Source organism: Bombyx mandarina, chromosome 06 (assembly GCF_030267445.1).
Source record: "Bombyx mandarina strain Sakado chromosome 06, ASM3026744v2".
NCBI lineage: Eukaryota > Metazoa > Arthropoda > Insecta > Lepidoptera > Bombycidae > Bombyx > Bombyx mandarina.
The window spans coordinates 1245419-1272241 of NC_143213.1; the positions used below are offsets into that span (position 1 = coordinate 1245419).

A 26823-nucleotide genomic window follows, 5' to 3' on the forward strand; every position below is an offset into this window, starting at 1 on the left:
AAGAACACGTGGATGGAGTGTGTAAATGACGATATGAGAGAGAGAGAAAGAGGAGTGAGTGTTGAGATGACGGCTGATAGAAGAGAATGTAAGAGAAAAATTAGCTTGCCGACCCCACCTAGTGGGTGGAGAAAAATAAAAAGAAGAAGAACGTCTTGTGAGCCCGCACGGATAGACACCGGCGCCTTGCCTATTTCCGCTACGATTTTTTTTTTTTTTATGGCTTAGATGAGTGGACGAGCTCACAGCCCCCCTGGTGTTAAGTGGTAACTGGAGCCAAAAGACTTCTACAGCGTAAATGAGCCACCCACCTTGAGATATAAGTTCTAAGGTCTCAAGTATAGTTACAAAGGCTGCCCCACCCTTCAAACCGAAACGCATTACTGCTTCACGGCAGAAATAGGCAGGGCGGTGGTCTCTACCCGCGCGGACTCACTAGAGAGTCCTACCACCAGTAAACTAGAGGGTCCTACCACCAGTAAAGACTAAAACTTAACTAAAAACAGTACTAAAACTTTATTTATTATTGAACCATTCAAAAAAACAAATCTAATTTACATAAACGTAAATCATTCATATACTTTAAAACGGTATGTAACGTGTGTATGAATAATTCATTAACAATTAATAGACAACTGAAATATACTCCAAATTGTTCTTCCAGACATTATTTATTTATTTATTTAATCAGTCAACCAAAGGTAACGCATAGTAAATAGTGGTAGGTGCAATGAAATTTACAATAATTTAAAATATGTACACAAATGTATACATACATACATATAATAGTTTATAGAGTACTAGCTTTTGCCCACGACTTCGTCCGCGTGGAATAGTTCACAAATAAATATGCAAAATTAAATGTATATTTTTCAATATTTCTGAGAGATTTTCTTAATATTTGTTTCCGTAAGATCCTTGTACAGAGTATTAGAAAACTACAAAAAAAAAAATAAGCCAAATCGGTCAAGCCGTTTTCATGTTATGTCGTGACAACGGAAAACGGGTTTCATTTTTATATATGTATATAGATTAAAAGAAATATATTAACAAATTCATTACAACATTACGGTCTGTATATGTCTAAAATTATTTAATTACGTATTCGAGCCATCAACAAAACAAGCATATTATTATTCTTTTTCGAAATGTTCAGTATAGCAGCTAATGAATGTAATTGACTAATTTTCTAAGAATATTCGAGCGCCATCTATGGTACTTGGATCGTACCGTTTGCAACAAAGGAGCAGAATACTTGAGATCTCCGTTGAGTTAAGTTGAACCACACCAAAAAAGGGCGGTAAGGAATTTCAATTTTACAAAGAAACGCTTATCTGAAGTCGTCGTGGCCTAAGAGATTTGAAGTCGTCGCGGCCTAAGAGATAAGACGTCCGGTGCATTCGTGTTGAGCGATGCACCTGTGTTCGAATCCCAGGCGGGTACCAATTTTACTAATGAATTACGTACTCAACAAATGTTCACGATTGACTTCCACGGTGAAGGAATAATATCGTGTAATAAAAGTGAAACCCGCAAAATTATAATTTGCGTAATTACTCGTGTTAGGACCTCTTGTGAGTCCGCGCGGGTAGGTACCACCGCCCTGCCTATTTCTGCCGTGAAGCAGTAATGCGTTTCGGTTTGAAGGGTGGGGCAGCCGTTGTAACTATACTGAGATCTTGGAACTTATATCTCAAGGTGGGTGGCGCATTTACGTTGTAGATGTCCATGGGCTCCAGTAACCACTTAACACCAGGTGGGCTGTGAGCTCGTCTACCCATCTAAGCAATAAAAAAAAAAATATCTTTCTAAAGACAGAGCAGTGAGCCGCTAGCGTCAGATTACCGGATAAAGTAAACTTATTTTACAGCTTTTATTATGATTTCATAACAAGAACTGTTCTCTAAACACACACACGTGCACACACAATATTGCCGCGATAAGACCTAAATTTACGAGCAGCGTTAGCTTTAAGGAGCTTTATCGGGTGTCTTAAGTTCTTTAGCTTACGGAAATTGTCCCGGAGCTTGTTACAGTAAGCTCATTACGATATTATCAGTGTTAACAAGAAAACTTTCACTTATCGTAACGGAATTAATATTCGTAATTGCGTAAGTGAATTACGCTGTGTTTTAATAATGAACTGATTAAAAGTGAACTTTCTTAAACTATTTAGTGTGGTTTTCCTTTTTTAATAGACCGCGCTGAAACTACGTTCTAGTTAATCTGTGAAAATACGTGGCCTCACACATGCTGATTAATGACTTCCGTGATCATGAAATACGTTGTTATTTTTATTTTATTTTATTGCATAGATGGATCACAGATCATCTGATGTTAAGTGGTTACTGGAGCCCATAACCTGCAACGTAAATGCCGCCACGCACCTTGAGATATTGAGATATGAGTTCTAAAATCTCAGTTTAATTACAACGGCTGCCCCGCCCTTCAAACCGAAATGCATTAGTGCTTCACGGCAAAAATAGGCAGGGTGGTAGTACCTAACCGTGCGGACTCACAAGACGTCCTCCCATCAGTAATTACGCAAATTATAAATTTGCATGTTTGATTTTTATTACACGATGTTATTCCTTCACCGTGTACGTCAATCGTGAACATTTGTTAAGTACGTATTTCATCAGAAAAATTGGTACCCTCTGCGGGATTTGAACACCGTTGCATCGCTCGATGCGAATGCAACGGACGTCTTATCCTTTAGGCCACGACAACTAAAATATAAAAATTAAAGAGTACAGAATATCTTATGCGGACTTATTGGCGCTGGATTGATTTTGAAGTTGTATGAATCAGTACGACCGCGCTGTCTGTTGATAGAACGATGCGTTTAAGCCTCTAATTGCCGTGACGTGGTTCAAAAGTAGCTGATAAAATCTTTAGAGAAGTAATAACTCCGGCTGGGAATCGATTACAAATCAAGTGGTCGCGTAGTTAAACTTTTTTATTTTTTATTGCTTAGATGGGTGGATGATCTCACAGCCCACCTGGTGTTAAGTGGTTACTGGAGCCCATGGACATCCACAACGTAAATGCGCCACCCACCTTTGAGATATAAGTTATAAGGTCTCAAGTATAGTTACAACGGCTGCCCTACCCTTCAAACCGAAACGCATCACTGCTTCACGGCAGAAATAGGCAGGGTGGTGGTGCCCAAATTTGTTTGGCGATGAATGGGCGTAGAAGCTCAAGGGCTATCTAGTTTTAAGTGATAGCTGGAGACCAAAGATAATGCAATGTGAATATCACCTTTCACGGAGAGTCTAGGTGAAAATATTAATTGTATTCTATGATAGTTCTTCAGCCCTTCAAACTGACACGCGCGATAACTTTGCAGAATTAGGCTGGATAGTAGTAACTAGATTCGGACCTACACTAATGTAGAAATTATGCAAAAAAAATCGCCATTTAGTTTTTATTAAAAAAATATTATATTCTTTTGTCGTGAAAGTTTTTCGAAAAAATATTTTTTAGTAAAACCTTCCTACGGAATTTGTATGCTGGCATTGTCCCACCGCTTGATACTTGTACGCCTGGAACCTAATCCATTAGGCCACGAATATTGAACACTTCTAAATCAAAAAATCTAACAAAGTGATTTTTTACTGGTGGTAGGACCTCTTGTGAGTCCGCACGGGTAGGTACCACCGCCATAGGCGGGCCTATTTATGCCATGAAGCAGCAATGCGTTTCGGTTTGAAGGGTGGGGGTAGTCGTTGTAACTATACTGAGACCTTAAAACTTAAGGTGGGTGGCGCATTTACGTTGTAGATGTCTATGGGCTCTAGTGACTACTTAACACCAGGTGGGCTGTGAGCTCGTCCACCCATCTAAGCAACAACTCAAAAACTAGCGTGCTATCCCTCGTTCTTGTCTCCGTGGCCTCCATCCAGCACTTCTGAGCAACGTCAGCCAATAAATATTTTATCAGTTATCTAAATACCGATTAGACGGTTGAGAAGCGTCGCAGCTTCCGTGGATCTGTATCGTAAAGTCCAACCTGAATACTAGAGATAAACGATACAATAAAATCGCTTAATATTGACGAGTCATCTTCCTTCGGGCGTTTCTAAAATCGATTTCTATCCATACTTCCATATTAATATTATAAATGTGATGATGTTTGTTTGTGTTTTCTTGTCCTTCCTTCAAATACAGTCAAACCTGGGTAAGTGAGAACTGGATAAGTGAGAAAACTCTATAAGTGAGAGTAATAGCCAGGAACCGTCATTTTAAGCTCCCAAAACCTCTATATTAGCGAGAAAGAGAAACCTCTGTAAGAGAGAGTCGTTTTTCTCTCATGGACCTCCGTAAGTCTAGAGACTGCTACTTATCTATACCTCTATAAGCGACAGTCGAGCTTTATTTATTTATATTATTTAGGAGGAACATGACAAAACAAATAAAAAATTTAACATCTGCTATTTTATGACTCTTTCTTAACTTTTGTGGAACTTCCTTCCATTGTTTTTGTATTGTTTTCTCGTCAATATTGAAACTATTCTATTTAATGGAACTAAATAACTTTGTTATTTTATCACATTCTTTTCGAATGGACACGTGTGCCTGTGTACCGTCCTGTTTGTCGGACTTACTCAGTTTATCGTTAATCAATTGCGAAGGAAAGTTCTGTTCTGTATCATGTCAAAACGGAAAATTAAAGTAATGTCATTAAGTGATAAACTTAAAATAATGAATGCGTTTGAATCCGGAAAATCGCATAATGAAATTCAGACGGAGCATTAGCGAGAAACTCGGGTTAGTGAGAAACCTCTATAAGCGAGAATGAGATTGTGCTCCCTTGAACTCTCGCTTATCCAGGTTTGACTGTATATTGAATTTTTTTAAAGTTATATTATATAGTACTAGCTGACCCAGCAGACTTCGTAGTGCCTCAATCGATAAATAAAAGACCTAAACTTTTGTATAAAATAAACTTAAAACAAACCAAAGGAATCCGTCCGACGGGGGACACATCAAAGCAAAAACAATTTTTATTTAGTTCGGAGCATTTTCATATTTATTTACCTTTTAAACTTTCTCTGGACTTTCATAAATAATTCAAGACCAAAATTAGCCAAATCGGTCCAGCCGTTCTCGAGTTTTAGCGAGACTAACGAACAGCAATTCATTTTTATATTTAAAGACTAGCTGACCCGGCAGACTTCGTAGTGCCTCAATCGATAAATAAAATACATAAACTTTTGTATAAAATAAACTTAAAACAAACAAAAGGAATCCGTCCAACGGGGGACACATCAAAGGGAAAACAAAATTGTTATTTTTATTTAATTCCGAGAATTTTCATATTTATCTACCTTTTAAACTTTCTCTGGACTTCCATAGATTATTCAAGACCAAAATTAGCCAAATCGGTCCAGCCGTTATTGAGTTTTAGCGAGACTAACGAACAGAAATTAATTTTTATATATATAGATAGATAGATAGATTAGGCCCGACTGACATAGGCTATATTTTATAATTCCTATGGAGAACTATACTGAAATGAATATATATATGCCGGCGAAGCCGCGGGTAACGGCTAGTTATTCATTAATGTGTTTAAAGTAAGGGTTGCGGAAATTTTGAGGCTAGTATTGCCGTTTCTGTTGTCATATGTCGTATTTCAGCCTTTACGGCTTGATCCAACTCTCCTGTATAATTTGTCTACTGGAAAGCAGCCAAGCGTTTGTTGGTATCTAATGTGAACTTTACTGGTGGTAGGACCTCTTGTGAGTCCGCACGGGTAGGTACCACCACCCCACCTATTTCTGCCGTGAAGCAGTAATGCGTTTCGGTTTGAAGGGGATCTTAACAATAAATAATAATAAAACCAGCTAATATAGCGGAACTGCATATACAGGTACTGTTTTTGTGTATATTTTTTAATACCTAAACTGGTGATTAAGATCATGGCTAATCTGGTGGTAAGTGGTTACCGGAGCCCGTAAACATCCACAACACAAATGCCGCCACCCACCTTGAGACATTTGTTCTAATCACAACAGCTGCCTTATCCATTAAATCGCAACGCATTACTGCTTCGTGGCAAAAGTAGATGTTGGTCCCAATCCGTGCGTACTTACAAGATACCCTACCATTACGCAAAGTAAATTAAGCAATATGACAAATTTCAGCTTTTTTTTTCCTAATAAACCATTCGAGGTGCATTAGAGAGTCGCATTTTAGTCCATTCCCAAGTTAGAACTATACTTTGGAATCTAAATATTTACTATAATGGTATAGTTAAAATAAAGTTTTCCAAACCGCGAAACTTTCTCAAAATAAATAGTTTCGTTTAAAAGGCGGATTTCTTCGCAACGATTTGTAAAAAAAAAACAAGCCAAAACTGTCGTTTATGTCATCAATAATGTCAATTTGACAGCTCCATTCATAGACAATAAGCAATAAGCGACAAAAGAGTACAAAAACTACGTCTTTGTATAAAAGGCACTTTGGTTTCGAGTCAGTGAAATCTATTTACTAGGAAATATCCGTGGTTATTTTTTACTGACAAAAGTTTTTACTATTTTAAGGTTAATCTGTTTGAAAAGTTTGTTTGTTGATTTTAATTCTAGATAGTTGCATTGAGCTTCAATGTCACAAATGTTATTACGATTGCTTGATAATAATATGAGATTAATTGCTCGACTTTTAATGTTAAGCAAATAGCCTCTATTGATTTCTAGAATAAAGCGCCACATCCTTATATGGATTTACTATTCACTTGCCTACATTCGGACGTTAATAATATAATAAATATGGGAATAAAATTGATCACACTATGTTCTCTTACATCGTGTCAAACTTAAGACTTTTAGTATTTTAAAACAGGTGGAAACAAAAGATACAGCATTCTTTTTGATTACACGCATAAGGAAAAAGAGTGGCTCTAAAACTTCTAACAACCGTGAGAAAAAAGCCCCATTTATTTGATTAAAATTGCTGTGTCTCAGGTTCAATCCACCTTAAAGATCCCCGAACTACGTTAGGAGATGACACTAAAAAAGACTGTGCCCATGTACTCAGGAAATATCGACGAATTTTGATTATTTGATAGTTCACGGCTTAGTGATGGGATTGGTTCTATCTAACATAATTATTGCTCTAGAGCATCTTCTTTCATTTTTGCTGATCTAGCAATTGAGCCACAGTTAGTCTGCCAACTCTTAGGGTTTGAATGAATCCAAGAAAATGCGAATGTTAAATCAAGCATAACCGCGACCTGAAGCTAGTTTCGCGAGGCAATTATGTGGATTAGTGAGGTTTGGCGGTTTCGTAACTGCTTTCATTGTCAGCAAAAACTGAGTTACGTGAAGTAAAGCTCGGAACTGTTGAACCGGATATTTTAGGTGACCACGATGAGTTCGAACTTGAGTTTTTTAAGAAACTTATTAAATTTTATTAATATGTCAGTGTAATTATATTTTTATATTCTATGCTGGGCGAATAAAGAAAAATAGTCACACTTGAGTTTTTTTTGGAACTTATATATAAGTAAGCTTATCTTAAAAATAACGTAAGCGAGATTTAGGTATTTGACAAATATTATGCTAGCTATCGCCACAATATGGTCGTTGTTCCGAGAGCTTAAATATTTTAAGTTATACTTCTTTAGGCGCGTTATGAAAAATTGATGAGAGTGAAATTTTACGATGCACGCGCACTGTGACACAAAATTAACAGAATCAAGTTGCCCACTAAATCGCTCATTACAATACGACCGACGTAACTTGGCGAGTCTCAATATAGACGCAGGTGAACTTTCGCGCATGTACACTCGTAAAAAAAAAGTGTTATTAGCATTCATTTTTTAGTAATATAATTGACAAAATTATTATTTAATATAATTCATACTAAATACTATTAAATTATTAACGTTAAATATTTATTATTAATTATTTAATACTTAAAAAAAAAAAAAAGAATTTTAATAAAAATAAAGTATAACTTCTTACGCGCCTACACGCACCCTTTTTTTAATAAATTTACCAAGTTCACACTTAATGTATTCAATGGAAGTGTCAAACCAAACCAGTGAGTATGAGACTCGTACAATATTTGTCGTTCTCGATTGCGTTATGTTACGCAACGTCGCGTTACCGTGTGATACGGAGTAATTACGTTTTGGTCACGTGACTTCACGCAGGCACACGACGAGTGAATACGTAATTCGGTTGTAATTTAGAATACTGTTAGTTTATTTCATCACGTATCAAACTGGCGTAGCTCGAATCGCCGTCAAATGCCTTTAAGCTCTCAAAAACTTTAATCTTAATAAGATATAAACAAAATAATTAAGGAATAGAATAGAACTTGACCTCCGCGATTGGAGACCTAGAGGAAGACACAAGATAAGGTGGAAAGGTCCTGAAGGACAAGAGGGAATGAAATGTTACTGACGAGGATGTCGAAGACAGAGCGAAGTGGAGGAGTAGAATAATGCTGACCCCACCACCATATGGGGTGAATAGTCAGGAAGAGAAAGAGAGAGAGAGAGAGAGAGAACGGGATTCGTGTTTAAAATGGGTCGAATAGCAAACACAGTTTGTACCAGGCAATACCTTATGAAATCTCGACAGAATCTATGCATCCATTCGTGAGATCAACCCGGCCATACAAACAGACGATTCATCATCACCTAGAAACGTTCACCGTTCACTTTTTTTAAGAGGCAGCGATTATTGGTGGTTCGGAAACCTTTTTAATTTCACCAAGACCCGTGAGCGAGCACGGGCTCAGCATGGAGGGGTGGTATTTGCTAACGGCTGCCTGAGTGATGTGGTGCTGGAGGAAAAAGCTGCGAATTCCCTGGACGGCGTATCGGACAAACCTGGAAGAACTAGGCGTCTCCTCAAGACTCTCCACCATTTGTCTACGTAGGATTTTAGAGTTTATCGGTCACGTTGCGAGGAAAAAGGGTGACAATTTCAAAAGACTTCTCATCACCGGCAAAGTGAAAGGAAAAAGGCCTAGGGGGCGTAGTCCCATGCACTGGTCCGATCAGATTAAGACGACTTTGGAATCCAGCATCAATGTCGCTATCCACTGCGCGGAGGACAGGAGTGAATGGAGGAACATAGTCCTAACAAAAGTGCTCCTTAGGTCACGACCCTCAGCACTGAAGAATATGACGCAGAGGCCTGAGTGCCTCCGAAGGTTACCTAACAGCCCAAGGGCAGCTGCTTCGTGAATATTGGATCTGAGTCACTGACTACTGCGAAGATCCGTCAGAAAACTCAGCTGGCTGATGATTGGGTTAGGTTTCATGTCGAGTGCGAGTTCGAGGAGTACGCTGACCATGGTGCCTGTACCTGTTCTTAGTGCCAGACCTACAAGCCTCTAATAATTGTGTTAGTGGACCGGATGGATCCATGAGTAAAAATCCATATCGAGTTAGGCGTCGCGGCCTAAAGGATAAGACGTCCGGTGCATTCGTATTTATCGATGCACCGGTGTTCGAATCCCGCAGGCAGGTACCAATTTTTCTAATGAAATACGAACTTAACATGTTCACAATTACCTTTCACGGTGAAAGAATAACATCGTTTAATAAAAATCAAACCTGCAAAATTATAACTTGTGTAATGACTGGTGGTAGGACCTTTTGTGAGTCCGCACGGGTAGGTACTACTACCCTGTTTATTTCTGCCGTGAAGCAGTAATGCGTTTCGGTTTGAAGGGTGGGGCCGCCGTTGTAACTATACTGAGACCTTAGAACTTATATCTCAAGGTGGGTGGCGCATTTCGTCACAGATGTCTATGGGCTCCAGTATCCGCTTAACACCAGGTGGGCTGTGAGCTTGTCCAACCATATATGCAATAAAAAAAATACTCATAAAGGGATCATCAACAGACACTTTCATTGCAAATATTTCCTGGGCACAATCTTATCGCTTCCTAGTGGTGCCGTAATGAAAGTAAAAGGTATCAGGTTCGATACCCGTGCGGAAATATCTGTAGAAAGTGAGCTCGGAAGTTTTCCAAGCACGCGCCGTTTCAATGACGAATAGGTTTTGTATTCATATTGTTTCTGTATTTGATATAAATATTCGTTCTGTCTATCTATATCTATCTGTATATATAAAAATGAATTGCTGTTCGTTAGTCTCGCTAAAACTCGAGAGCGGCTGGACCGATTTGGCTAATTTTGGTCTTGAATTACTTGTGGAAGTCCAGAGAAGGTTTAATAGGTAGATAAATATGAAAATGCTCGGAATTAAATAAAAATAACAATTTCGTTTTTCCTTTGATGTGTCCCCCGTCGGACGGATTCCTTTTGTTTGTTTTAAGTTTATTTATACAAAACTTTAGGTATTTTATTTATCGATTGAGGCACTACGAAGTCTGACGGGTCAGCTAGTCTTATATATAAAATTCTCGTGTCACAACGTTAGTTACCATACTCCTCTGAAACGGTTTGACCGATTTTTATGAAGTTCTATATACATGTTCAGTAGGTCTGAGAATCGGCTACTATCTATTTTGCATACCCCTAAGTAATAAGGGTTGTCCACTCCTACATTTTTTTTAAAATTTTAATGACAGTATTTTTTTTATACCTCATTATAACAAAAATGTGATATGTGGTTGAATGAGGTTTTGTTATTTTTATATTCCCTTATTGTTCACAGCGCTACATGCCTATTGCACTCATTTACCACATTCGTACACACTTACAATAAGTTTGGGTTTTTTTCTACACTAGAAATTCCCTAGAAATCTTATATATGGTAAAACAACGTTTGCTGGGTCAGCTAGTACTAATATATAAATCTACAATGGTTTTTTACGGATGCTCCGTTATAACTACTAAACCATGCATCCGATTGACTTGAAACTTGTTATCCATGTAGAAAATATATGTACTTAATGGATAGGCTAATATTTATATGAGTGTTGGACTCCCTACACCAGTTGCGGGGGCGTTAGTGATGAGAATATTTGTGGGGGTGAGAAATAATAATGTTAATTTTAAATGCCCAGCGAAGCGGATGGGTACAGCTAGTCATATTATACGTCCCAATTATTATAACCATCTGCCGCATTCTTAGCCTGCCGAGATTTTGAAGTTAAATATTGAAGTTCGTTAGATTTTTTTTTAAATCAAATTCTATTATGAACTCTAAAAATTTACTTAACATAGTTATCGTTATTGATTGGTAAATTTTAAACCAACGCGGATCGGTACCACTGTCTTTATTGACTGCCGTGAGCATTTTTTTCCCTACCTATGCTGATAGCCTTGAGAGGCTATTTTAGCTTCTCCTTGACTTGTAGGTGAGCTAATGGGGCTCAAACCCAGAGTGTTGCTAACACTGGCCCTAGTAATAGCAGTGCTTCGCAGAATCTACCACCGGATCGGAAACGTGACCCACTGGGAAGATCCGACGAGAAACTCAGTGGGCTGTGTCTATGGGTTAATTACTTCCCGAGCCCTTTGTCGCAAGCGACGAGTTCGACGAGAACGGTGACCGGTGCTTGTGGTACCTAAAAGCACCGTTAATGGATCGGGAGGATCCGTAATTACATGTTTTGGGCGGCGTCGACTGTTTACCATTCGGTCTACAGGGTATGGCCTGAGTATTAATGTATTTGAGTTTGAAAGCCGTCTCATTTGTCATTTTTGTGCAGCTTAAACTACGATATCACGCCCCAAGAAGCATGATGAAAGATATCTCAACAGGCTCTGTTAGCTTCTCGGCCAGGCTGAACTATTCGTGTATCCGAAAATTTCGAGAACAGAAAACAAAATCCGACAAAAATTAACCGTCTTGCTAATTTTCTTCTAACAAGAAGTCTCTGAAGCCTTGAATTTTTATTCTTGAAATTACTTTTGTCTCGAGAAAATTCGGTATCGGGAAGGCTAGGCTAGTCTAGGCTAGTCTAGTAAAATGTAGGCAAATTAGATCTATTCTCAAATGTAGTCAAATCTAATTTAAAGATTAAAAGGAGAAAATAAATTTTGTTATTTACTATTTTAAAGCTACAACAAAAAACATCACGATTCATAAGCAAGATAAAGAATTCGTTTGTAAGTCTGTCTGGATGTTAAATTGAATTTGATATATATTGAGCAATGAGCTTACGCAATCTAAGTACAACTTAATTGTCAATAAGGCATGCCCGTGAGAGGTACATTACTGTATTTGTAATGCGGTGATTCGATTGTGACGTAACTATCTGTGGTGTAAATGTGAGATGAAAGAGTTTAAATGTTTATCCGACTTTGGAAAAAATAAGTTACGATTTTAGGAATGTAATCAGTTTTTATCTGACTTTGGAAGGTTTAAAAATTTTAGGAATGAAAGCATGTCGTACTTCTATTTATTGCTCTAGAACGGGTTATTATAAAGAAAACCATAAATTACGAAATAAAAAAATAGAATCCCAAACCATTTATGAGCAGATTTCACTTTTTTTTATAGCCCGTGTAGCCAGACGAGCACACGGCCCACCTAATGGTGAGTGGTTACCATCGCTCATGGACGTCAGCAATGCCAGGAGCAGAGCCAAGCCGATTCTTACCTTGGAAATTCAACTTAATGCTTTAAGCTAGGTAGCAGTATTTGTATTTTTTTTCTTTGTTCTCCAGTAAACAAAGCACCAAGATGTCTAGTGACTAAAAAGGCTAATTTAGTATCTCTGTTTTTGTTTTATGAAGGAAGGTTTACTGGTGGCCTGAAGGTCTTTCCGGGTAACAGAACAGGTGGGCGAGGAAAAGCTCAGCCAGGAGGGAAAAGGATTTTCTTACAGCTGTCCAAGCTCTTCTGGAGGAAAGCTTACAACTCAAGGCTTGCAGGTACTTCGTGAATAAAGTGTCTCTGTTTTGTGCCAAAGCTAATATCAAAGATCACAACACAACACAACATCAAATTTACGTACCTACGTACCACCAGTAAATTTATTAGTACGTGGTAATACGTACTCAACAAATGTTCACGATTGACTTCCACGGTGAAGGAATAACATCGTGTCATAAAAATGAAACCTGCAAAATTATAATTTGCGTAATTACTGGTGGTAGGACCTCTTGTGAGTCCGCGCGGGTGGGTACCACCACCCTGCCCATTTCTGCCGTGAAGCAGTAATGCGTTCCGGTTTGAAGGGTGGGGCAGCCGTTGTAACTATACTTGAGACCTTAGAACTTATATCTCAGGATGGGTGGCGCATTTGCGCTTTAGATGTCTATGAGCTGCAGTAACCACTTACCGCCATTCAAAAAATCATTTTATTTTACTATTCTTTAACGTTGATTGTGTCAAAGTAACTGAATTTCCGCTACCTCTTCTGAGTTATGCCGATCTCAATCAAAACACAAGTCACATTTTGTAGGCGGTGAAATGCATTCACCAGTCGCAGGTGTTGCGCCTAACGTTTCCAAGGTTTATATAACTCTCGGCGCCATTACCTATGGGGATTGTTATGGGGTATTGTTTCTGTAATGATAAAATTTATTTTATATCGACCGATGTATACGTGTCTCTATATATCCTGGTATTATAATATTATGTGCGCGAAAGTTTGTGAGGATAATGGGACATTTGTTACATTTTTACGCAAAAAAATACTAGACAGATTTTGATGAATACCTATACTGTAAATAGCTTATCTATCAAAATAGCAGGCAGACTATCATTTATAGTGTGATCAAAATACTGATTGAGTATTTAATTTCAAGTTTATTTTTTTATAGTAATTACGGGTTAAAAAACAATATGGCGTCTTATTTTAGTTTTATTTATTTATTGAAGGCGTACTATTATTGATCGAAGTTGAAGGCCGTAATTTGAAATAACGAAATTATGGAAATTACTCTGCACCTGTATTATGATGAAACTTTGAATGATGAACTATGATGAAAAACTGATGTACTTTTTGTAATCACTGATTCATATAATCATTGCAGATGATTTGGCATCGTCCAAATGTGTAAATTAACATGTCCACTTGTAAAATATTATCATTCTGATTCTTTCTGTGACAAAGCGGTAATGTATTTCAATTTGGAAGGGTGAAACTCACATCTCATGTGATTGGCGTTAACGTTGTTGTAGTCTATGGGCTCAGATAACCATTTAACACCAGGAGAATCGTCAGCTCGTCCGTCCATACGACTGAGCAATAAAATTTAATAGCAAACGGAATTTGAAAAAAAAAACCTACAGGTAAGCAATACAATAGCACGATGTATTTAAATAAACTATGAAATTTCTGGTTGTATTATAAATAGGCATGAGTGGCTAAATCCAAAAATTCCAAAATGAGGGTGGAAAAAACAAACAATCCCAGAGATGCGATACTAAGCGGCGGTTCAAATATCCCAAATTTACTGGTGGTAAGACTTCTTGTGAGACCGCGCGGGTAGGTACCACAAACCTACCTATTTCTACTATTTCTGCCGCGAATGCGTTTCGGTTTGAAGGATGGGGCAGCCGTTGTAACTATACTGAGACCTTAGAGCTTATATCTTAAGATGGGTGGCGCATTTACGTTGTAGATGTCTATGGGCTCCAGTAACCACTTAACACCAGTTAGGGATTGAGCTCGTCCACCCAACTAAGCAATTAAAAAATTACGAGGTAGCTATGACTTGATAAATTAAGGAATACTTGGAAATAATTGGAGACAAATTAGAAAATAGAAGAATCCAAGATTCCTTGTACCACGGGAATCAGAAATATCCAACAGCGAGACAAAGCAAACAAACGCGCTTATCACTTCATCTCTACCTGTTCAGATTACGAATCAACGACCCTCGGCACAGCAGTCAGGACGCTAATTACTACACTACCAAATAATTCTTCAGGACTAACTTTTGTAGAAGACTAAATCACTGCCTTAATTGATTTTAGGCAGTTTCTGGAATCATGGCTGGTTTTGGGATGGAACTTTTTTGTTTTGATAACCATACAGATTTAATTTTCGAGCTTTAATCTAATCTATATATTAATATGTGAAGCAAAAGCTTTGTAACCTATTTTACGAAAGTCGGGCGAATGGAGGAGTATGATAATTCCCACATTTATAGAAATTATAGAGAAGGAGTGCAGAATGCTAATGTTTCTTATAATTAAGCCTAACAATACATTAAATCAATAAATAAAAAACATTACACATAATGTATTTGACACACACACGCATACATACTTTTTTGTTTATTGTTAAAGTCTATGGTCAAATTGAGAATAGATTAATATTGTTTATCTTTAATAGGTATTATTTGGCTATAATGTAGTCTTGGCGAATGCTTTGATTATAGAAGTATAGTCTTGGACAATAGAACTATAATAATTTTCAAAGTTAGAATTTCAATTATAGTCGAATTTTGACTGCTAGGGGACCACTAGTTGTTATAAAACACCGATTGTCTGATGCTAATTTTCTATTAAAACGAAATAAATCGTCGCAAGTAATTCTAGATGACGTACGGCTTTCACTATCAGAGGTCAGGGGCTGACGCGCAGTGCCGAGCTTGCCGATCACACAATCGAATCATCGATCATTATCTATCGATTATAATCGATTACTAATTGAACTGTGGGGTCGCTGTGATTGTGATTTATTAATATCTGTATCAGTATTGGCAGCCACTTCGAGTGTGTGATTGGTTTTTTTGTTTTTTGTTTTATTATTCTCAGCGTTTCTTGTCTAATTATTTATTGTAAGTATCGACTTGACCTGTGCTCCTGGTATTGCTAAGATCCACGAGCGACAACTTACTATCAGGTGCGTCGTATGCTTTTCTGCCTACAAAGGCAATAAAAAAAGGGTGCATGTACTTATGTACGCGCGTAAGAAGTTATACTTTATTTTTATTAAATTTATTTGTTTTTTTTTTTTTTTTAATCAATTTGAAAAAAAAAACAATGTTGTTTACAACATCCTCAAACACGCATATTGGACATCCCTTTTCTTGACATCGTATAAATTCGGTGATTCTCGGTACGGTTCGGAAAGTTCACCTGCGGCTATATTCAGACTCGCCAAGTTACGTCGGTCGTATTGTAATGAGCGATTTAGTGGGCAACTTCATTTCTGTTAATTTTGTGTCACGGTGCGCGCGCATCGTAAAATATCACTCTCATCAATTTTTCATAACGCACCTAAAGAAGTATAACTTCAAAAACGATGATGAAAATTAATGAAAACGTCACTCAGAAGTATAAACACACGCGAAGATATTCCATGTAGCGTAGTTTCGGGTTGCATAATTGGAATTCAGGATGGACACGTTGAAGCTATGGTTCAATTTACTAGGGTAAGATGCAAATTACAGCTGCCACGAGGGTTTTGGGCATAATAGTCGAACTAAGAGTTAAATAGGTTGAAGCTGAATTAAAATAAATAATAGTTTAAAAAAACTAACAAAATGCACTTTTATAGAAAATCCAAATAAAAAATAGAAAATAAATTTTAATAGATTTGAATTAAAAATAGTGTAAGAAAAAAATATTTTATTGTAAAAAAAGAGTGGGGTGCTTTTCAGGATATTATCAAAATAACCCTTCTACTCATATCTGTTCATAAAATATTTATAACTACTGATACCATGCACGTGATATAAAAGCGTATTTTGTTAGTTTTTTTAAACTATTGTTTATTTTTCATTTTTGAACTGAGTTTCAATTTTTTCATTATTATTTCTTAAAAATTTTTTAACATTGAATTGTCATCGATCCTTAATAAGTATACCTTAATTTCGAGTTAATCCGACGTTTTGAAGGGGGTCAAAATCATGTTCAAAGATTCCGTTACAAACTAACATACCAACATACATACGTCTGAAACTAATAAAGCGTATTAAAAACAGATATTTCGCGTGACGGCTTAGTTTTACGAACTGGCAAGATAGTAAAACCAATCCACATGCGTTCCTAAAAGCATCGTATAGGCCTCGCCATGGAGTGGACCGAAGGCCAGCTTAAGGTCGCGAGAATCCACTGGAAGAGGGGTGTGCAGATCCAATCTTTGTGGCGGACCTTGGGAGGGAGTTCTATGTCCAGCAACGGACGTCTGTGATCTGATGCTATGAGCTCCCAACCAAGCCTAGTTTATAACAGTGACAACTAAAAAACGTCGACTAAGCAGCAGTTCTTCATAGCTTGTTTTTCTCGACAAACTTTTCATTGATCGAAGAGATTTTACAGCACATTGTTATAATTCACACACAATCGTAACAGCTATTGCCATAATAATTCATACGTTTCATTTGAACAATAAAATTTCACATAATTGAATGCGTTCATGTTTTTTATTGAAAAAATTACTTTGATTTTAGAAAAGAATTCTTGTTGTTGATTATACGTATTTTGGGCGAAGATCGGATGATTAGGTCAGTTGCAGGGTTGTTTCCGTGTGTTTTATTTTTATTGCATAGATGGATAGCTGAGCCCACAGCACACCTGATGTTAAGTGGTTACCGGAGCCCATAGACATTTATAACGTAAATGGCGCCACCCACCTTGAGATATGCATTCAAAGGTCTTAGTATAGATACAACGGCTGTCCCACCCTTCGATCCGAAACGCATTACTGCTTTACGGCTGATATAGGCAGGGTGGTAATACCTATCCGTGCGGACTCACAAGACGCCCTACCTCCTGTAAATTATCTGTCTAACTTTCAAAAATATGGAGCTGGATGGTTGCTTCTACCAGTAATGAAGAGAGGCATACCTATCTCATTCCTGGGTTACTAGTATCACAGTAACAACTGTGATGATATTCTCGTCGAAATTTCGTGATGAAAATATTCCCTAAAATCCTTGGCCGGTGTCTGCCGATAAACGAGCAAACAACTTCACCTAAAGATCCACTGATCACGATACAAACAATCTAAGCCATTCAAGCGTTACCATCCTGTGCTACGATAAAATCACTAATTCAGCAAACATGAGAAAGTTTAGCATTCGCAACTTGGTAACCTGTAGTATTTCAAAATCTATACAATTGTATTTATGAGGTAGGCTCGCTTTTGTTCTACTCTTTAGGTGTAAGATTTAATTAATATTGTATTACGTACGGAAGTTCTTTACCATTATATTTTTTTTGATTTGTGGTTATTTTTTCTTAGGTAAGTCGTTGTAACTATACTGAGACCTTTGAACTTATATCTCAAGGCGGGTGACGCATTTACATCGTAGATGTCTATGGGCTCCAGTAAACATTTAATACCAGGTGGATTGTGAGCTCGTCCGCCCATCTAAGCGATAAAAAAAAAGCTAAGGCCCATCTGTGGCTGTAATATTCGAATAATTATGATGGTGATGTCCAAAAAACAAACTCGTTCAGTGTCTTCATCTCTTCTATTTGTGAATCGAATTTATTTTTGTTTAGCATCTTTTAACGGACTTTAGAATATACAAAAAAAAGTTAAAATATTTTTTTCGATTTTACCATAAAATAAATAAAACACAAAAAAAGAGAAAACATATTTCGACGATTGAGCCGACGATCGTATAATTTTAATAAAGAAACTTATTATACTTAAGTTAATTACGTTGGTATTGTACCTTAATAACATTACTTATGTTTTCACTGTCGGTCGTTATCCCAAAAAACTGTCAAGCACTCGTAATATTACACAAAATCTTCGATAAAACAAGCAAGCGTTTGCAATTTCACATTTCAAATTTATTAAATTATGTAGATCTCACGTCGAACTTTTGGCGACTTTGAGATATTTTTTATTAAGTCCGGTATAGAAAAATGACCAGTTTTGAACTTTTTATTCCCATTTCTAGGATAGTTCATATAATTAAGAGCCTTGTAGTACAAGAGAGAGAAAGAAATGCATGGAAATGGTTGGAAACTGAACCTTTAGATCATAAATGATGTGGAAAGATGTTACATCGGCAATTAGCCAACCACGATATCGTATCAAAAAATGAGCGATTTTTATAAGAAAGTAGTTTCGTGAGTCCACACGGGTAGGTATCACCACCCTGCCTATTTCTGCCGTGAAGCAGTAATGCGTTTCGGTTTGAAGGGTGAGGCAGCCGTTGTAACTATACTTGAGACCTTAGAACTTATATTTCAAGGTGGGTGGCGCATTTACGTTGTAGATGTCTATGGGCTCCAGTAACCACTTAACATCAGGTGGGCTGTGAGCTCGTCCACTCACTTAAGCAATAAAAAAAAAACTAGCTTCTTAAAAACCGCGGATTTTTTGGAACTGGTCTTAGAAATAGCATGCTTTGACATAATACATGTTTTCATGACGTATAAGTTGAAATAAATGATTTAAAACGGATCTCAATTCGACAGTCGAAGATTATTTTTTATTGCCTTTATAGGCAAACGAACATACGACCCGACTGATGGTGAGTGGTTACAGTCGCCCAAGGATTTCAGCAATGTCAGGGGCTACCGAAATTATAGTATAAACACTCGAAGATTACCATCGCTCATGGACTCCGGCAATGCCAGGGGCACAGCCAAGTCGTTGTCTACCTTATTACGCAGATGTTAAGTTTTTTTTTCTACCTTGCCTTGACAGACTGTCAGCGTAACCTAACAAGTAGGTGAGCTCACGGGGCTCAAACCTAACGACGTTGGTAACACTAGCCCTATCAAGAGCCGTGCTTCGCAGAATTTACCACCGGATCGGAAACGCGACTTACTGAGAAGAACCGGCTCTATCTGTGGGTTAATTTACTCGCCGAGCCCTTCGTCGCAAGCGACGGGTTCGACGAGAACGGTTACCGGTGCTTGAGGTACCTAAAAGCTCCGTTAGTGGATCGGGAGGATCCGAAATGACGTAGATGTTAAGTGCCTGCGAGGTGCGTTGTATATTGGCTTCTATCAATACGTTCTGAGTGTTTGTTGTCATCATTGTAAGGACAGAGAATATACGGACTTTTTTTAATTTTTTTATTGCCCTTGTAGGCAGACGAGCACACGGCCCAACTGATGGTGAGTGGTTACCGTTGCCCATGGACTTCAGCAATGCCAGGGGCAGAGCTAAGCCGCTGCCTACTGCTTAATACTCTCCGCAAGCCTCGTTTGAAGAAGGACATGTCATAGCGCTCGGAAAACACCGTGGAGGGGAGCTCATTCCATAGCCGGATGGTACGTGACAAAAAAGACCTCTGGAAACGCACTGTGGATGACCGCAGTGGCTCCAGGTAGTATGGATGAACTCTACTCAGATGGCGGGCGGTGCGATGGTATAAATGAGATGACGGTATCATCTCGAACAATTCCTCAGAGCACTCATAGAACTAGAAAGAAAATATACGTATAACAAGAAAGTATAAAAATATCTGGACATATAGATTTAGCATTACAGTCTGCAACAATATACAGCGGCTCAATACAATAGGCTATTCGTTTTATTAAACTAAATGACGTCACATCTCGGCGGCCCGTCACGTCCGTCACCGCTGTCATTTAGTTCTTTTTAGCTTTCCACTGAAAACGGTTTCGTAATAAACGTAACGCTGACAGTGAAATCATTCTTGGCTTGTTTTGGAATTGGAAGGAAATAGATTGTACTAGAGGTCCCGCAGTAGTCGAAATTCGACTATAATTAATTGAAATCGTATGTTTGTACACTATTATGATTGTAATTTATACTTCTATAATCACAAATTTCGCCAAGAGTACACTATAAAAAATATGAACAAAGACAAACAATATTTAGTCTCAATTTGACAACAGACGTCAAGAACAAAAGTTTGACAATAAATAGTATGCATGCGTGTGTGCGTCAAATACATGGTATGTAGTGTGTGTAATGTTTTCTTTATTGATTTAATGTATATTTTATGCATTATTTAAAAAAATTATTAGCATTGTGCACTTCTTCTCTATATTCTCTATAAGTGTGGAAAATTTCATACTCCTCCGTCCGCGCAATTTTCGTAAAAAGGGATACAAAGTTTTTGCTTCACGTATTAATATATAGATTTATTTGAACTAGTGGTCCCGCAATAGTCGAAATTCGACTATAGTTAATTGAAATTATAAGCTTGAACATTATTATGGTTATATTGTTATTGACAACATTACTTAGACACATTACTTATTGGTAATATCAGAATACAGAAACAAAAGGATTTTTTATGTTCTTCTTAGTTTTATTTAGTTATTTTTTATGGCTTTGGTGGTTGTACGAGCTCACCGCCCACCTTAAGTGGTTACTGGAGCCCATAGACATCTACAACGTAAATGCCACCCACCTTGAGATATGAGTTACGACGGCTGCCCCACCCATCAAACCGAAACGCATTACTGCTTCACAATAGAGATAGACAGGGTGGTATCTATCCGTGCGAACTCAAAGGACGTCCTACCACCAGTACAGTTACTCTATTATATAATATAAAATTTATCTATAATATAATATTTTCTAATAGACTCGACGCATCTACTTCAAGGCGAGATCCGAAAAGAGCATTTTAAAGGTATATAGAAGAAAAAAAGTAGAGCAACATCCGTTGTGCATAAAATTTACTCTCAAATCAACATAAAAACGTGAAACTCGGAAAACGAATTTCTTGCGTAGCCGCGAGTCGTCAATATTGGCTGGCTAGTTGAGAGCCGCAACTAGCGTGTTTTTACTTAAATGTTTCTACTATTGAGCTATTCAAACTGTCTTCGGAAACATAAAGTCGCATGTTACATCTTTGTGGAACAAAGTTCCTTATGGGACGATGCAGAGGGGTACCCTAACAGGGAAAAAACGTCCGTAACGTAAGATTATTAGTAATGCACACAGTGTACGACTTAACTTTGTAATAACGTACAAAAATAACATATTTTTTTATCATTCATTGACCACGATCTCAGAGCGTTCGTTTGCGCAATACACTAACTCTTATATGCAAACAACCGTGAATGAAGTGTACCATAATAAGTTCGCACGTTACCGAATGGCCGTGCGTTTTGCGAAACCTCCAGTTTTATTTTCTTTATACCTCGAATAGAACTTTAAATTAATATTTTTATAATAAGGAACTTCGTTCCTATCCAGTGACCCACGACACCACACACATTTTTTTTAATTCCTTTTATTTATATGTGTTTCATTTATTCCACAAAATATTATCGTAAAAATCATCGCTTCGATATCTTTAATAGACAAGAACCAATTTAAAATGATCAATCTCCAATCATGGAAATGTCATTATCACTCAGACGTTAAGAACTATGTTATGTCGATGAAAATGATTTCGGAGGCCGCACTAGTCTGGTGGCAAAAACCAGTGCTATCTGAAGGGTGGCATCTTCAATATCGCATGACATGATTATCGAACTCGTGTCTCGCCCGTTCTGATGATACCTGTCATTTCGGAACATTCTTTTAAAGTCAATATTACAGTGCAACATAATTTAAAAAAGGATAGGCAGTAAGTTTCCTGTTATTAGAACTTTGAAGCAGGACGTTGGGATGCGTCGCGGCAGATCCGGTAGGGTGGTGCCCGGTTCACACACATCACTCCTGCCGGTAAAGCCCAGTACCTACCTACATATATATTTTTTTATTTTTATTGCATTTATGGGTGGACGAGCTCAGAGCCCACCTGGTGTTAAGTGCTTACCGGGGCCCATAGGCATCTACAATGTAAATACCGCCAACCACTTTGAGATATGAGTTCTAAGGTCTCAGTATAGCTACAACGGCTGCCCCACTCTTCAAACCGAAACGCACTACTGCTTCATGGCAGACATAGGCAAGGTGGTGGTACCAACACGTGCGGACTCACAAGACGCCATACCCCCAGTAATTACGCAAATTATAATTTTGCAGGTTTGATTTTTATTACACGATGTTATTCCTTCACCATGGAGGTCAATCGTGAACATTTGTAAAGTACGTATTTCATTAGAAAAATTGGTACCCGCCTGCGGGATTCGAACACCGGTGCATCGCTAGATACGAATACACTGGACGTTTTATCCTTTAACCCACGACGACTTCAAAACATTCAACCTGATAGTGTTTTGTCGTCAGCATTGTGAAACGGGAAACCGCTTATTTACCATTCAAAGCTGGCTTAGCCTAGCTTCGTACAAACTTTACATGTTTCCGATCAATCGAAAGTGAGATTTAGAAAGGGTTCGCTTATAAAAACTCTATCTTATTTAAAATACATTTTAGATTTATCTTATAAAATCTTATTTAATCTTTTGTTTGTTTATTGACGCTTCGAGTAGCATATATGGAATGCATCCTTAGAAATGAGGCCTTCGTAAATACTTACTAATAACTGTTAAAACTAAATCAGTTGTCTTTACAAGACTATCACAGGCAGAGTGTAGTGTCTAGAGATTTGAGTGAAAATTTACAAAAAAAAAAGCATTTTATGTTTTCCGAAACGCGCTAATTCGATATTCGTCATAGTTTCAAAAGTACTTAGAGAATAAAGACCAAAAATAGTACTTTGCTATTTTGATTTTATCTATGTCTACATAAATAGGGTGTATACAAAGCAAAATGGATTATTAAAGATTTCTATAGCAAAATAGTCAAATCTGACTATTTCTATATTTTGTTTATTGATAACACGAAGATTCGACCTATGACAAACAGAGGCGAAAATGATACTTAAGAAGCTTTTTCATTTCTTTCAGCTTTTTCACCTAAAGAAACACATACAATTAAAACATTAGAGTACGCTCGTCAAAATGGACTAATTAAATTAAATACTTTTAGTACCTACCAAAATACGAAAGGTACGGTGTGACTGTTAACAAATTAATAGTGTCTTTCATAAATTTAACATGATCATAGCGTGGCGTGCTCTCTATACAGAGAATCTCTTAATTATAATTATTTTTTTGTTTGACATGCATGAAAACCACATTTAAAAAAATAATCTCAGTATTTTTACAAACGTGTTTTACTTTAGATGTGAACGCAACATATGCTTTAAAAATTCCTTTTATAAAAATCAATTAAATAACTGCGAATATACTTTCAATTTAAACATTTGTCCGTTATTCCAACGGCCGGGTCAATGGGTCGATAATTGTTATCGATAAATCTTAATTGTAACAATTTGAACATCACTGGCTTACCTCTCGGACTGTATCCTTCGGCGATGGAAGCTGTCGTCAGCATAACCAGGAAAATAACACAGACACTAAACGCCATTGAAAATATTATTTATACTTTCATGACTCCACTTAAATTAAAATATACTGATATTTATTTTTAATTTTTAAAAAAAAGACGTGAAACTAAAGAAATGTTTCGAACATTTTAATTATAATAATATTTTCCGAAATTTTGTAATTTAAAATTCAAATGTTCTTGCATCTTTATTTTAATGCAGCTCAACAAAACGCGGCGGAGTGGACGATGGTTTTTTTTTGATACTTTTTTATTCCCCGAATGTGACAGTAAAAGTGATCGGTTTTATTATAATGAAATACGTCCGCAATGAGCGAGTACCGAATTAGAAATGTCTCGGTAAAAAACATTCGGTCGGTCACCGCGTTGATTATTGACTAACGTTAACGTTATAGTTTTTTACAGCGCGGCGCCGGCGCTTGCGTCTTAGCCCCCACCGGGAAAACTTAGCCGCTCAGCTATTCACAAACTTTGGTGCGAGTTATATATGTACTAGAGGTCCCGCAGTAGTCGAAATTCGACTATAATTAATTGAAATTGTAAGTTTGTACACTATTATGATTGTATTTTATACTTCTATAATCACAAATTTCGCCAAGACTACACTATAAAAAAATATTAACAAAGAAAAACAATATTTAATCTCAATTTGACAACAAACGTCAAGAACAAAAGTTTGACAATAAATAGTATGCATGCGTGTGTGCGTCAAATACATGGTGTGTAGTGTGTGTAATGTTTTCTTTATTGATTTAATGTATCTTTTATGCATTATTTGAAAAAAATATTAGCATTGTGCACTTCTTCTCTATATTCTCTATAAGTGTGGAAAATTTCATACTCCTCCGTCCGCGCAAATTTCGTAAAAAGGGATACAAAGTTTTTGCTTCACGTATTAATATATAGATATACATATTTATGAATCACGATGAGCCGTAGCATTTAACATTTATCCGAGATGAGCTTGTAAACATTATTTATTGGTTTACTTTTTTGATCTTTAACTAATCTTAGTTAACTGTAGAGATGTAGTAAGAAACTATTTACCCTCGGGAAAACTCGGATCTTTATCGGAATACGGAGACACACAAACTGTCAATGAATGATCATATTAAATGAGCGACATTTTCATATCCATTAATATGGAACTTTATTGTTTAGTGTCAAATGTCAAAATGAAAATGTCAAATTGTACTGAAGCTATTTGGGAGAGCACAATAAACACGAACACTTCCGAAAAATTACGAAGGAAAATCTTTTCCCACTATATCTATAAATAGTAAGCGCTGCGCCGATAAAATATATTTTTAAAATTTAAACTAGTAGGTGTTGATAGATTATTTTTCTGAAGTTGACACACGTCAGTAATTGTGTACGAGATTATAGCAGAGACAAGTCGAACTTCTAACAACGAGCATAAATATTTTTATAGGCAATAACCGTGTCCTTAGTATTGGCATTATAGATATATGACGTTAGTCATTTAACCCCAGGTGAGATGTAAGCTTAGTTGCCATCGAAGGAATGAAAAAAAAACACAACGAAATTCCTGCTTTTTTTTTATTGCTTAGATGTGTAGGCGAGCTCACAGCCCACCTGGTGTTAAGTGGTTACTGGAGTCCATAGACATCTACAACGTAAATGCGCCACCCACCTTGAGACATAAGTTCTAAGGGGTCAGTATAGTTAGAACGGCTGCCCCACCCTTCAAACCGAAACGCATTACTGCTTCACGGCAGAAATAGGTAGGGCGGTGGTACCTACCCGTCCGGACTCACAAGAGGTCCTACCACCAGTAAATTCTGGCTGAAACAAACCTAACGATTACCATAATTTATTGCGTACTCTAAAAAAGTCCTCAGTAGGTAGGAATTGTTATATGTATAATATTTGAAATCTAATTAGTTTTTTTAAAGAATAATATCTTTATATGTTAATACGTGAAGCAAAACTTTGTACCTTTTTCTTACGAAAATTGCGTGGACCGAGGAGTATGGAATTTCCCATACATAGAGAGAATATAGAGAAGGAATGCAGATATTTTTTAAATTATGGATAAAAAATACATTAATTCAATAAAATAAAAAAATAAAAACATTACACACCACAATGTATTTAAACAGTTATAAATACTCTGTGTTTATAGTAAAAATTTTGTTTTTTCTTAAAGTCTGCGGTCAAATAGAGTATAGATTAATATTATTTGTCTTTAATATTATTGGTCTATAGTGTAGTCTCGGCGAAATTTGTGATTATAGAAGCATAATAAATCGTCTTTAACAATAGAACCATAATAATGTTCAAACTTATAATTTCAATTAATTATAGTCGAATTTCGACTACTGTGGGACCACTTATTATAATTTTACAAGCACAAAAACCACTTAATGGTCTAACTTGTGTAAGCCGTGCGCGCCACTTCAATACCACCAGTAAATACTTGCTAGCAAGCTTACTAAGTTACGTCACTTATAGAGAGTGAAATGATACTCGATAGCGTGGCGCGAACTCTATGTAATTATGTAGAGCGACTCTATATAGAGTATCTGTAGCTGTGTTTATCATAATAGAAGAAATCTGGTGAAAATCTGAATCGCATTTACACGATAATCATTGAAACATACAAGCCTCGATTGCCTTTGGTAAACAAATAAGTTAATGTGTTTTTAAGGACACACACACTGTAACTATACTGAGAACTCATATCTCAAGGTGGGTGGCGGGAAT

The 26823-nt window shown here is 37.1% G+C and overlaps 1 protein-coding gene across 1 annotated transcript in view; it reads right to left on the minus strand.

Annotated features, from left to right (window-relative positions):
- The window catches only part of LOC149502768 (chymotrypsin-like elastase family member 2A), a 34145-nt gene extending 9966 nt beyond the window's left edge, over nt 1-24179 (minus strand). Inside the window, exon 1 of the mRNA XM_089728201.1 lies at nt 24042-24179. Within this exon, the coding sequence (XP_089584327.1) occupies nt 24042-24117 (76 nt within the window). The 5' untranslated portion in view covers nt 24118-24179. The remainder of the gene's footprint in view (nt 1-24041) is intronic.
- Between the last annotated feature and the right edge of the window lie 2644 nt (nt 24180-26823).